We start from the raw sequence: 15057 nt of genomic DNA on the forward strand, positions 1-15057 counted from the left end.
AAGACTCTCTAACAGAAGAAAGAAGAAAAAATCTGAAAATATAAAATCAATGGTTTTTTTAAGGGAGAGATAAAGACAATATTCAGTTATTAACTAATCAAAAGCCCTTTGAAGTATCTGCAAAGAAGCTCTTGGTTTCATCACATAAATCAAGATTTTTTAATGAAGTCTGTATGTAAGTTGTCAAAAATGTTCTCCATGGTATTACTCAAAGTAGTCTTTCTCTGGGGAGGGAAAACTGAAAGCTTTATGAAGGATACTTTTGTTCAAGATAATTAAAATGAAAACATTTTGGCATTTAAAGGATAAATTTTAGTTTTACAGCATTTAATTTTATTTACGTTAACTATGTTAAGGATTATGGTCAACAAATAATTCAGCAAACAAAAGCTAGTTTCTTCAAATGAAATTTTCTGGCCATAATGATAACCAAAAAAGTTGAAGAATGAAATATTGGCTGTCAGGTGCTTATTTTCATTTCATCTGATAAGTAATAAAAATTAAATATAGGCTGTTCTGAAAAATGTCACAAATGAACCATCCATCTGTTGTCCTCATCCAACTTGCTCTGAAAATAATCACTCCAGGTGACCTTTGTGAAAAGTTTCACATTGGTATTACATACTATATTCAACTGCAATCACCCTATTTACTTTGCCATGGCACAAATACATGATAGGTAGAAGAACAGCATAGATAATCTCACTTTGAACATTGAAGAGTCAATGATACTGGCAAGTTTACTTCAAAAAATCAGCAAAAGCTGACATAGTTTTCATCCAAAACAAAATAAAAATGGCTTCTGTTCTTTAAAACCTATCAGTGTACTCGTACCAAAACAAAAATCATCTTGGATTTGGATATTTGATTTAACTATAGACTAGGTGCCTGATCATTTCCCTCCAACCCACACAACTATTCTAAAAGCAGGGAGGAGAGGAAAACACCTTGAATTTCACAGAATAAATGAAAAATTGAAAGTGGCCTATCTTTTCTATATGTTAGGCAGCTCAAACAAGAGGTATGTCTGAATGAAATGGAAACCGTGAATTTTCGTAAGGTAATACTTCCGGAAGTCCTAGCATGGCTCTGCAACACTTCCCTTTCTCTAATGAACTCAGCGAAACAATCCAGTAAAGGTCTGAATGCAATAGGAACCATGCTGAATTTTATTACTCTGGCAAGAAGTTGTCCTACAATTAATTGTTAAGCATGTTATTTCTGTTCAAATAGGACTTACAATTTTAAGTTTTTTTTAAATCCTATTGTAAGGAATTTACAATCTCAAAAGAAATTATTCTTTCTGGTTTGGGATGACTTTAGTCCGGACAAAGACAAATTGACTTGGGAGGTTTTTTTTAAATATTGTATTCTGGCTTTGTAATAGTTAACTCACTTGAGGTAAGTGACTTAACTCCTAAGAATAAACATCCCTTATAAATGAGGTAGCATGGCTATTATGAATCAATAGCCTTCTTTACAGAAGAATATGTACTCCTGGGATTCCACAAATGCGTCAGCATCAGATTGGTAAGCATACATTTCTGCTCTAAAATCAAACACTTGTCAATTGTACTTTTAAAAACTATGCTATATTCTACGGGGAAGCAATTAAAACCTTACCTCTAGGGATCTGACTGTAGCCTGCATTTCAGCCAACTGCCGCACCTGTATTCTTTGGACATTTTCTACCTGAGCACCAGAATTCTCTTTTTCCGCCCTTAATTCTGCTATTTCAGCTTCCAAACTTTTTAATTTTTGACACAAATGGGTTTTTTCTCGCACAAGTTGCTCCATGCGTTTGCTGTCTTTTGTGAGATCAACTTTGAGCAGCTGGTTATGCAGTTCTTCTTTATCTCTCTCCAGTCTTGCAACCTAATAACCATGTGAAAGAAAACATAAAAGCTTAAATGATTACATTTTTAGTCATGAACATGCTTTACAAGTCAGTAAATTAAAATTAAAAATTACACAACATGAAAGCTCAGATGGGGAAATGAAGTAAAAGGGAAAAAATTCTCCACTGTCACGTCCCTTCATTGTGTACTCAGTGTGACTCACAGTTGAGGGCAAGGACTGTCCTATTTTCCCTCTCTCCCCACATGGTGTTGAAAATAGGACTTAATCAGTTTCTGACTAAAATTCAAAATTAGAAATAATAGTATAAAAGTGATGATTAAAAGTACATCAAATGTTTTAAAATTCACTCATGCAAATCCAATACATTAACTACGCCTAAGTTTCTTCTCACATAACACTAATTCTTAGGGTGGATCTAAAACAATAAATTATCTATTTCAAGGCAACTAATTCACACAAAGGCAGCTTTATAACACAATACTAATATAGTCAATGAAAGCTTTTAAATGATAGCTGACAGTTTTACTAAAGTCCTAGCAGAAATGATGGTCTAGTTTTACTTTTTACATCTACTTACTCCAGGGTGTATGTTAACATCACTGGGAAACTTGCAGACAATAGTGGTCTTATCCTTCAAGACAGCAATCACTATCAAAGGCCCAAGGGGCCTCCAAATCAGTGGGCTTCAAATGGATTAATGTCTAAGGGACTCAAGAGAAACTGTCTCTGGGGATTAAAGGGCCAAACAACCAGATTAAAACTCATTTTTATTTACTTTGTGATCTCCCCAGCCCCAGCTCACTATACCCTTCTTTCCACCACCGTTACCACCAGAACCACATCTCTCTTAACTACACTTAACCATTCATCTCCCCAGCCCTTTGTGCTAGGGAAAGAAACCAGAACCTCACACATGCTTGGCAAGCACATTATCTACCACTGATTCAGAACCCAGCTCAATCAATTCTTTCTATACCATTAGGTCATATTTGATTATTCAATCCTCAAGCAGAGAATCCAACTATTAGGAAAAAAAAAAAAGGAACTACTACCGTTTTAAGCAAGATCAATGGTTATGGTTATTTGTAGCTGGAATTAACTCTGAAGATTCTAAGGCAAAAGGACCCTAAAGCATTGTTTTGGGACCTAAAAAAATGTGGCCCAAAAGACAATTGCTCACAAAGCTATCAATAAGTATAAGAGGTTGAAACCTCCACTCCAGGGCAGGATGTGTTTCTTCATCTGCAAAATAGAGGATCGAACTTAGCAACACTCTAAGATCTTTGTCAATCTTACAATGTGGTAAAAGCAGTTTAGGTTTGAACATGCTCAGTTAAAGTATAAATGAGAAATATAAGTAGAGTATCTAGAAGTCGAATGCAGTTTTACAGAAACAAAATTTATCCTTGCTGGCACCTGTAGCATTTTGAGGTAAGCCTTCAAATGCCCTATTAAGGCTGGGGATGTAATCTAGTGGCAGAATAGTTGCTTAGCATAAATAAAGTCTTAAATTCAATCCCCAGAACCCTATGTGGACTGGGGAGGGGGGAACTCAACTAATTAGTATCTGTTTCCTATTCTTTCCATAGTGTACGTGGAACCCTTACCCTGACTTTCGATCTGGGACTAACCTATTTCCAATTTTTCTTTCAGCTCACTGTGTGACTTTAAGTCACATGTTCATTCAGGCCTCAGTTTAATTGAAGGGCTTGGGTTGGATGATCTTTAAGACATTGCTCAGTTTTTACATGAGGTAACTCAGTTTTTGTTTTGTTTTGTTGGCAGTGGTGAGGACTGAATCCATGGTCTTTACATCTAGGCTATGACTCTATTATTGAGCTAAAAGCACAGCCCCCAAATACAGTTTTAATGTGTTAGAAGTATGACAACTCATCACAGGATTCAATGAATAACAGATCCAGTAAATGGTGTTTATTATGGATCAAAGTCTGAAATAAGTACCCTACATACCAAATCAATAGTAACACTGCTTCTGCAATGTCCACTTACATAGTTCATGATCTCTACCAGCATGCTTCCTATATTACTGCTTCTCCATAAGTTTTAAGGGGCATCTGTGTGACAGCTGTAATGATAGGTGAAGCAATAGCAGCTACTAGATTGTAAAGTCTTGATTATATCCTACATGTACAATTCCTAGACCAGAACTCACTATCACATCATCCTTGCACAAGCAGGTGATGACCACCTTCTAATTCCTGTATTCATTTACTAATAGTAAATATTTATTGAGTACATACTGTGTACTAGTGCTATTTTACGTAGTGAGGGTACATGCAATATAGCAGATAAAACAAACACAAAAGCTCTGCAGTGAAGGTCTTTCATACTCAATCATTGCCATACTACTACTCCAGTCTCATTCATCTGGGTACAATCGTGGACACATTCTCTGCTCTTTCCTTTCCTCCACCCTTAATCAGATTCATCTGTCATTTTCTCTGATGTCCATCATTTGTTTTGCTCTTAACTTTCCCTCTAAATTTCCAAAGGTCTTTCTCTGAATTTCTCTTTTTATGACATTTATCCAAATCTGCCAGTATCACAGTTACCTCTATATTTACTTTATTCATGTCTAAAATATAAACTTGTTCGACAGGTAAAACAATGTATTAACCAATTTTCCAACAATTGTTGAAATAGAGGAAATGGACAAAAACAGATCACTGAATAGAAAGAGTGGTTGCTATTCTTTTCAAAGAATGAAAGTGCCATTCCAGCGCTCCCAAAGCATAAAGAAAGAAAGGTAGTCTATATAATTGTTTCATTCATCTTTGGTTTTATTTCCTTTATGATACAACAAAAGGAAATGGGTAAATGAGTAGGCTCTCGAGTCAAACCACCTAGCATCTTTTATTTTCAGTATTTTAAGACACTGCTATTTTCTTCAGGCTTGTATTATTTCTAAAAAGAAGTATACTATTATTCCTATCCTTGTTCTTCTGTACAAATTATCTACCTCCACTCTTTCTTTTTTTTTTAAACCAGGGGTGAGGAGTGATTGAGATAGGGTCTAATATGTAGCCCAAGCTGGCTTCAAACTCTATTACCCTCCTCAGCCTTCTGAGCACTGGGATGGTAAGTATTTATCACAATTTCTGGCTTGGTTGCTTATTTTCAAAAAAAATCTGTATCTACCTCCTCAGCCTTCTGAGTACTGGAATGATAAGTATTTATCACAATTTCTGGCTTGGTTACTTATTTTCAAAAAAAATCTGTATCTACAGATGACAGGTTCACATCCAAGAAATTATTGTAAGGAATAACCAGATGATCTTGTGTACACTAGCCCCAGTCTCTTACAATTCTAATACCCATCTTCAACCATCTAGAAGACATTGGGTTAAATCTTAATTTTTCTTTAGATACTTTCTTTAAATCACTTAAATTAAGCACATTAACTTTTACCTTGCTTTTAGGGTGGCATTTTTTTGGGGAGAGGCATATTTTCACAAAATTAAAAGCAGTGAACCACTCAGCAGATCACACAATGACAAAATTGATAATTCAGGACTGAAAACTTTTTATACCAACAGAACTAGGTAGTACACATGCAAGAATTTAAATTTTATTTTGAAATTCTTTTGTTGTGATTAGCCAAAACCACATGCACTAAGTCCATGAATAAGGCAGTATAACATTTAAGAAAAATGTACAATTGAATAATAATACTAAAAAACTTGGGCTGGGAAGGTGGCTCAGTGGTAGAGTGCTTGCCTTGCATGCATGAGGCCCTGGGTTTGATCCCTCAGCACCACATAAGCAGAAAAAGCCAGAAGTGGTGTTGTGGCTCAAATGGTAGAGCGCTAGCTTTAAGCTGAAGAGCTTGAGGGACAGCGCCCAGGCCCAGAGTTCAGGCCCCATGACCGGCAAAAAAAAAAAAAAACCTTCATTGTTGAAAAATGCTAATAACCAGCAGAGCCTTCAGTGACTTTCTGCTGGTGAAGGGTCTTGCCTCCGTGTTAATGACTACTGACTCAACAGGATGGTAACTGCTGTGGGCTGGAGGCTGTGGCAATTTATTACAATAAGACCATAATGAGCTTTCCTCATCAATCAGCTATTCCTTTCACCATCAGCTTCTGTGTATCATGTTGGTTCTCTTGGATGCCATTTTACCTACTGTAGAAGTTCTTTCAAAGTTGGAATCCTCTTAAATTCTGCTACTGCTATATCAATTAAGTTGATGTAATATTGTAAATTCTTTGTTGTCATTTCATTACTATTCAGATGATCTTACCCAAGAAAAACTCTATCTAAAGAGATTGCATTCTAAGCAGGTGCTGGTAATTCCTGTAATCCTAGCTAGTAAGGAGGCTGAGACCTAAGGATCAAGGTTTGAAGCCAGCCCCAGCAGGAAAAACCATTGACACTCTTATCTCTACCCACCCAGAAGTCAAAGGTATAGCTGTGGCTCAAGTGGTAAAAGACTAATCTTGAGCAAAAAAGCTAAGTCCTGAGTTCAAGCCCTACTACCCTAGTGTCAGCACCAAAGAAAAGAAGAAAAGGAAAGGAAAGGAAAAGAAAGGGGGGAGGGAGTGAGGGCAGGTAGGTAGGCAAAATTAAACTACTTTCTTTGCTTATCCGTAAGAGGCAATTTCTCATCCACTGAAGTTTCATCATGAGAATGCAAACACTAAGTCACATTTTCAGGCTTCATTCTAATACTCTTGGCTAGAGCCACTAGATCTACAGTTAACTACAGAACCTTCACTGAAGTCATGAACAGCTCAAAGTCATCTAAGAGAATTGAAATCAGCTTCTCCCAGCCTCTTTCTAATGTTGGTATTTTGACAACTTTTCATGAATTACAAATGTTCTCAGTGGCATTTAAGTGAATCAATCCCAGAGGGTTCCCAATTTAATCTGCCTATATCCATGAGAAGACTTACCACTTATGGTATCTATAAGCCTTATGAAATATATTTCCTAAACAGTAAGACTTGAAACCTTGATCTATTGCCTACAGAATGGTTTATTAGCAAGATTAATTTCATTATGTATCTCCATCACAGTTCTTTAGGTGACCAGGTAAATGCATTGCCAATGAGCAGTAATATTTAATCTTTACATCTGAGAAGTAGCTTTCAACAATGGGCTTAAAATATTCAGAGACTATGTTGTAAACAGGCATGTTATCTAGGCTTCAGTGCTCCATTTGTATAGCATAAGCAGAGTAAATTTTAGTATGATTCTTAAGTGCCTAGAATTTTTCATAATGCTAAGTAAGCACTGGCTTCAACTTAAATACAACAGTTGCATTAGCCCCTATCTGGAGAGTAAGTCTGTCCTTTGAAGTACTGACTTCTTCCCTCAAGCTATGAAGTCCCAAATGTCACCTTCCAATACAGAACTTTATCATCTACATGTTTTGTAGTTTAGTCACCTTCAACATATCTTAACTAACTACACAGCATCTACCCCAATGTTTGTACTTACGCGTTATAGACAGCTTCTTTCCTTAAACCTCATAAACCCACTTCCACTAGGCTCAAACTCTTCTGCAACCTCCTCACTACTGTCACTGGAAAATGGAATTCCCCCAAAGCCCAATGTGTTAAAGGCTTATTCTCTATCTTGATGCTACTGGGAGAAACTGGAAATCTTAAGGGACTGGGGTTGTATCCTCAAAAAGAAAAGCAGGATCATAACCCTTCTTCTTTTTCTCTTTTTCATTCTAAGTCATGAGCGGAAGAAGCTGCTCTGCCAATCACTCATACAATGATGTACTTGATGTCACCAACCCAAACCAACCGGGGCCAAAACTATAAGCCAACATAACCTTTTTCTCTTTTAAGTTGATTTTGTTACAGTAATGGAAAGCTGACTAATATACATACCCTTTTCAGCATTTATAGAATAGAAAAAAGTTAGGATACTGGATTAGGCTTTAGGCTTAAGAGGAGGTTATGGTTATTTTAGTCTTCTATGCACTCCATTAAAACTTTCTCACATCAGCAATTTTCCTTTAATCATTTCTGTGATCACTGAAGGAGCATTTCCCATTTCTTTTTTTTTTTTAATTTCTTGCTGGTCCTGAGGCTTAAACTCAGGGCACTCAGAGTCTGGGCACCGTCCCTGAACTTTTTTACTCAAGGCTAGCATTCTACCACTTGAAGTACAACTCTACTTCAGATTTTGTTGGTGGTTAACTGGGTGTGGGGGGAGGCTGGGAAGGGATGGGAAGGGTAAACAAAGGAGGAGGTTACAATGCTTGATAAGAAATGTACTCACTATCTTGCCCATGTAATTGTAACCCCTCTGTACAGTATTTTCACAATTAAAAAAATAAATAAATAAAAAAGAAGTTCCACAGACTTTCTCGCTCAAGGTAGCTTCCAACCAGGATCCTCAGAACTCAGCCTCCTATGTAGCTAGGATTACAAGTGTGAGCCACCAGTACCTCATGTTTCCATTTAAGAACCTTTCCTATGTATTCACAATCTGGTTAACCATTTGGCATAAAAATCCTTAGTTCTAGCCTGTCTTATCAAACAGACAAAAAAAAAACACAAGAAAAATGTTGACAAAGAGAAAAGAATCATCATAGCAAATATTTCACCATTAATCAAACATAATTAATAAATACATAATGTATTTAAATCAAAATTAGAATTTATAAAAATATATATAATCTTAAAATTCCAAACATAAAACTTTGCTGACTGGAACAATTTCAATGCAGTAAAATTAAACATTTACCTCTGATTCATATTTCATTTTTTCTTCTTGTGAAATACGTACAAACTCTTCTTTCTGGTGTTCAAATTCTGACTTGAGAAATGTATGCTCATAGCGAAGCTTATTGTATTCAGCTCGATACTTTTCCACTTCCTAAATTTAAAAAAAGATTGCAGTATGTGACAAATTCATAAACAAAATTTACTTACTCAAAAAATCATATTTACAAATGTAATTTTAGTTACATTATATAGAAGGCCATTCTAAAAAAATAAATTGCAACAGATTTTAAATGAAACTTGGAAAAGTCCTCCTAAGTATTCCATATACAGAACAGCTACACTTGTGAGAAGGTACCCATAGTCATTTACCATCCAATTAATATTTCTTCATTGTAATAAAAATATATAGCAGTATAAAAGTATATATCCTTAGCCTTAATTAATAATATGTAAGAATACATCCTACATTTCAAAATCTAACTAGATTTTTAAAGTATGTATTAAAAAAGGTATCTCTTCTAAGAAAAAAAAAATCACAAGATAAATTCAAAGTAGATAAAAGATGGCTGTTTTTAGCCAGAGCCAGTGGCACTTGCCTGTAGTCCTAGCTACTCAGAAGACTTGAAGCCAACTAGGCAGAAAAGTCTGCAAGATTCCATCTCCAATTAAGCAGCAAAAATGCCAGACTGGAGTTGTGGCTCAAGTGGTAAAGCTTGTAGCAAAGCTCAGTGAGAACATGAGGCACTGAGTTCAAGCCCCAGGACCAGCACGAAAACAAACAAAAACTACAACAAAAACCAACCAAAAAACATGTGCTTACTACAGTAACTTAGTTCTGAATTAATGATAGTTCAACTCTACACGAGCCTGATGCATTTCATCTCTCCTCTAAGTCTCTAGAAAACATTGTTCCAAAAAAGTCTACAAAAATTGATAGCATTCTAAATTATCAAAAAGAAACAGGCAATATAGCAGAAAGATGCAAGAGACTGTTTCAACAAGTACTAGAAATCTAGGTAATAAGGAAAAGTATGGTTCATATTCAATTTAGTCATCTTTAGTTGAAAGATTTCTGAGCCAGTTTATAAACCAAGAAAATATGTTTGATTTTGTTACTAATATATTTTTTTAAATTTTTTTTGTCGGCCATGGGGCTTGAACTCTGGGCCTGGGAACTGTCCCAGTGCTCTTCAGCTCAAGGCGAGCATTCTACCGCTTAAGCCACAGGACCACTTCGGTTTTCTAGTGGTTTATTGGAGATAAGAGTCTCACGGAGTTTCCTGCAAGGGCTGGCTTTGAACCGTGATCCTCAGATCTCAGCCTCCTGAGTAGCTAGATTACAGGCGTGAGCCACAGGCACCCAGCTATACTTAGTATTTAAAAAAAAAAAAAAAAAGGCCAGGGGCTCACATCTGTATTTCTCACTTCTCAGAAATCTCAGATCTCAAGAAACATGATTTGAAGCCAGACTGAACAGAAAAGTTCACTAGACTCCATGTCCAAAATAACCAGCAAAAAGCAGTATTAGAAATGTGATTCAGTTTGACAGAGTTCAAGCCTCAGTACTGCCACATAAAAACCTGCTTTTACTTAATTTGATCACCTTCCTTGGGTCTGGGTGACTTCATTATCAAAAATTAAATCTTCTCCTAACCCACAAAACTTTGCCACTACACATATGTTTGAAACACTATTGTGAATTCAATAAAACATTAAAAGATTTCACATTCATCTTGTTCAATAAAAGTATCAAAGACGACAACATTCTAAAGGGGTCTATTCTGCAGAGAATAATAATCATTGGTATGTGAAAGGTCTAAGTGTTTAAAAAAATGAATATATATGTAATCTAAGTGCTGGTAGCTCATGCCTGTAATCCTAGAACTCAGGAGGCTTAGATCTGAGGGTTGCAGTTCAAAGCCAGTCTGGACAAGAAAGTCTATGAGACTCTTATCTCTAATTAACCAACAGAAAACTGGAAGTGGAGATATGGCTCAGAGTATTCGCCTTAAGCAAAATTGCTCAAGGATAGCACCCAGACCCTGAGTTTAAGCCCCAAGACTGACAAAAAAAAAGGAATATGTAAAATTGTCCAGCACAGTACCTAATTGACTTCTCTGTAGTCTTCTCCAATTCCCTTTATTAAACATGTAGTTAAATTATACCAATATTTCTTAAAAGAAGACTAGTCTCCACTTAAAGTAAAGCTAACAAATAATTTCCTCTTTGAGACAGTATGAGTCATCCTTTTATTCAACAACTTTTTAAATGAACATCTCTTGTATGTCAGGAACTGTCCTGGGAATTCGGAATGCAATAATGAACAAAATTGATATAGTTCTCCTCTCATGTAACTTCCATTCTAGAGGTGATTAAACACAGAAAATAAGCACAATAAATAAGTAAATTAGGTACCAATTTAATGATGATATACATTAGAAGAAAAAAAAACACAAAGAAAGGTAAGTGGTATCCAAAGGTTTGAGCAGTGATAGGCAAAGTAACTACAATATAATTGAAGAAAAGAGGAAAGAGGTGGCAGTCAAAGTAGGTCTTAATCAGAAAGTGACATTTTAACCTTAAACTTGTTCAGGATTGAGAAGTTAGACTAGAGCTATCAGGAAGATATTCAAGGTAGAAATAACATGAAAGCAAAGGATCTTTAACTATGTTTCTTGAGTGCAAAAGAAATATCAGAAGACAAATGTATGGAGGAAAGGAGCTCAGAGCAGCAATGGAGTTCAATCTTGTGAAGACTTGGGAGGCCACCATAAGGACTCTGAGTAGAAAGGAAAGCCAATGCAGAGCTTTTCATCAAGACTTTAAAAGTCAAATAAGGATAAATGGTTTTATAGAATTACTTACTTGGTCCAAATTCTGAAAATGTTCTCGCATTGGAGCTTCCAATTCTTGTTGTATTTGGGCTTTTAACAATTCTAGATGTTGTGGATTTAATACCTAATATGTAAAAAAAAAAAAGTGAAACCACAATTACTAAAATCATGTATTTTCCAAATCTGTTGGACCTGGAGGTACACATCGACAATCCTACCACTCTAGAGACTGAGGCAGCAGGATCAAAATAGTCTGGGATACATAGAGCGATCATTCTCATGAAATGGTGAGACCAAGGGTAAACCAATTCACCAGTGAAACCCATTAGACACTATGTTGGAAATGAACTATACAGCTTGGTGGGGAAAGAAAGTTGAGAGGGGGAAAAACTAGGGAAGAATGAGGGAGGCAGTGACACTGTTCAAAAGGAAATGTACTCACTACTTGACTTATATAACTGCAACCTATCTGTCATCTTTAAAATAAAATTTTAAATTTTTTAAAAAATATTTAAAAACTAAAAACCTCCAAATTTCTAGCCTAATTTTACTAAAATCACTATCACTTGTCACACATTAAGAATCTCAATTTCATGTTCTCAGAGATGTCAAAAAAATCTGCCAATGCAAGTAATGATAATCACTAATTATTACCACTATTTTTAAGAATAGCTAAACTAAGATAATCATGCTGAATATAATACCTGATAATCTATTGTCTAAAATAAATAAAATGGAGGTACAAAAAACTGTTATCCAAAGTAAATTCTTCAGACCTGCTTTCAATCAGAAAAGCTAATTTTTACTCTGGCCTCCAAAACCAAATTTGGCTCCTCCCTGACCATACATTAATAATGATGGAAATCTTTAGACTCTATGCAACTGACACCATGCTGACCTATTCCCACATGACAAATGAAAAGGCTGCATGCAACCTTGCTGGGAAAGAGAAAGACAACAAGGTTAAACCCAGAGTTGAAAACTCCTAAATACTAGGTTTAGATTTTCCTAATTTATTCAGTGTTCAACAGTATTTACTTTAACATTACTTTATTTGAAATGTCTTTATAGCTCAGTTAAATGGTCCACCTCAACAGAAACAATTTTATTATTAATATTTTCTCGAGAATCCTCCCTCAGACAACAATATTCTATATACAATGTGTAGGCAGGTATGTTTTATTCCAGGCTCTAATTTTTAAGTAAAAAATTAAAAAAAGTATATAAGGCTAAATGTGGTTAGTGGACATCTATATAATCTCAGCACTAGGAATGCCAGATAGGCAAGAGGATATAAGCTAGCCTGGCCTACCCAGTAAGATCCTATGTGAAAAAATAAAAAATTTAAAAAGCACTTTATACACATTTTTCTGTGCCTTGTTATTGTATTCTTTGAAAGTGTTTAAAGTTAAAATATAACAATACTAGTATATGTAAGGATGAAACAGAAGCTTTGGAAGGAGAAAGTGGTTCCTGTGAGAAATATAACAGGCTAGAGAAAACCAATAGTAAAAGCTCATGTCATAATCTGGTTTATAGTGTCAGGTCTGGGGGATAGTATCAAGAGTTTAACTAATTAAAGGAAAAAATTCATAGGATATTGTTTCAAACAAATCAACTTAAGAATTAAGCAAAACTGGAAATACTATGGAAGTGGAAACTATTCATAGGTATTATGGAATAAGTATTTTAACTTGGTAAAGGTTATAGAGTTATACTTTTTAAAAATTGGTGATACAAGCTGAGCACTGGTGGCTCATGATTGTAATCTTAGCTACTCAGGAGGCTGAGATCTGAGGATCAGGGTTTAAAGCCAGCTCGGGCAGAAAAGTCCATGAGACTCTTATCTCCAATTAACCACCAGAAAACCAGAAGTGGCGCTGTGGCTCAAGTGGCAGAGCACTCACCTTGAGCTGAAGAGCTAGGGACAGTGCCCAGGTCCAGAGTTCACGCCCCATAACCAACAACAACAACAAAAATATATATGGAGATATACAGACTTTTCTGTCTGGGATGGCTTCGAACCCAATTATCAGGCTTACATCTATGTGCCACCCGCACCTGGCTAACATGATAATACTTTCAAAGGATGGGTTGGTGCCAGGTGCCAGTGGTTTAGGCTTACCTCGCTACTCAGGAGGCTGAGATCCAGAGGATCTGCCAGCCTGGGCAGAAAAGTTTTTGAAAGTTCCTCTACCAAAAATAATAATAATAATAACCAGCAAAAAAGTTGGGCTGGAAGCATGGTTCAAGTGATGAAGCTCTAATTAGCAAGCACAGCTGAACAAAACAAGGCCCAAAGTTCAAATACTAGTACCAGCGAGAGAGTGAGTGAAAAGAGCGAGCGAGAAAGAGGTAGGGGGGAATGGGATGGGAGGGAGGGATGGGATGGGAGAGGGGTGCCTTGTCATGTAATAGTGATCTATACTAAATTTATTAGGGTTGAATTATTATTAATTCATTGTCATTGAAAGACTGAAAGCTGAGGTAGTAGATTAGTAGATAAGACAGGCTCAACGACAATAATGGCTAATGGGGGTGGATAAGTACACAATGATTTATTACACAATTCTCTATACTTCAGTACATGTCTGAGATTTCCATAATTAAGTTAATTAAAAATAACAGGGCTTCCACTCTACCCAAGACAGAATAATGTTCTCTAGAGATAGAGAGAGAGAGAGATGCTATATAGATATGGTTATATAGAGAGATGTATAAATATGTTATCCCACATGAGAAAAAAAAAACTAACAAATATTAAACAATGGTTTTCAACACATCAAACACAAGGAAGCAAAAGAGTTTCCTAAGAGATAGAAAACAAAGGTGGTTTTGCCAGGGTCATCGGCAAGGTATATCCAAGCCAGTTCTGATGAACTCCTGGCCTTGTGACAGAACTCAGAATTCAAGAGACCATAGTGGTTAGTCACAAAACAGAAGAAGAATGTACAAGCCAGGCGCTGGTGGCTCACACCTGTAATCCTAGCTACTCAGAAGGCTGAGATCTGAGGACTGCGATTCAAAGCCCCACGACAACCAAAAAAAAGAAGATTGCACAGTAAGAAAACTATAAAGATCTGCAGAAGTACTTGGCTCATTCAGTAGAGTACTGATGAGCATATTTGTATAAGGAAACTACTAAAAGGAAAAGAACCATCTGAAAGGATTAGAGGGATGAGTACTCAGAACTCAAACAAATCTATGAATAATTGCTGTTCCAAAAAGCCAGAATGAAAAATTTCATTTCATATAGAAATGGGTAAGCCGTTGGATCTTGCCTCAGCAGTGGGAAATAATTATCACCACACTAAATGTGACTCTGCTTTCATTTAACAAATCTTAAAATAAGAACACTTATAGGAACATAAATATATCAGGCACTCAACAAAGTAAAAGTTGTGATGTCTAAAATCCAAATAAAAATTTAACAGGCATGCAAAGGAGCAGGAAAATGTTGAATTTTTTTTAAAAATCAATATGAAATACACCAAAGAGGAACATAAATGTTAAAAGCAGCAGAGAAAGATACTCAGTTATTATAAAACTGCCATAACTGAATCCCATATGTTCAAAAAGCTAGAGAAAAGATGGAACATGTTAGTAGACAAAAAACACCCAAATCAATCAAGCATTCGTGGCTCATGCCTATAATCATA

General features: G+C 36.0%; 1 protein-coding gene across 2 annotated transcripts in view; it reads right to left on the minus strand.

Moving 5' to 3' along the window:
* Cep83 (centrosomal protein 83kDa) overlaps positions 1 to 15057 on the minus strand; it is an 80788-nt gene that overhangs the window by 38528 nt on the left and 27203 nt on the right. For both annotated transcript variants that reach the window (XM_013023041.1, XM_013023049.1), the window contains 3 exons: positions 11430 to 11522; positions 8584 to 8715; positions 1624 to 1875 (listed from right to left, as the gene is read on the minus strand). In XM_013023041.1, the coding sequence (XP_012878495.1) occupies positions 1624 to 1875; positions 8584 to 8715; positions 11430 to 11522 (477 nt within the window). The remainder of the gene's footprint in view (positions 1 to 1623; positions 1876 to 8583; positions 8716 to 11429; positions 11523 to 15057) is intronic.

The sequence above is a fragment of the Dipodomys ordii genome, unplaced genomic scaffold (genome assembly GCF_000151885.1).
Source record: "Dipodomys ordii isolate 6190 unplaced genomic scaffold, Dord_2.0 Scaffold3, whole genome shotgun sequence".
Taxonomy (NCBI): Eukaryota; Metazoa; Chordata; class Mammalia; order Rodentia; family Heteromyidae; genus Dipodomys; species Dipodomys ordii.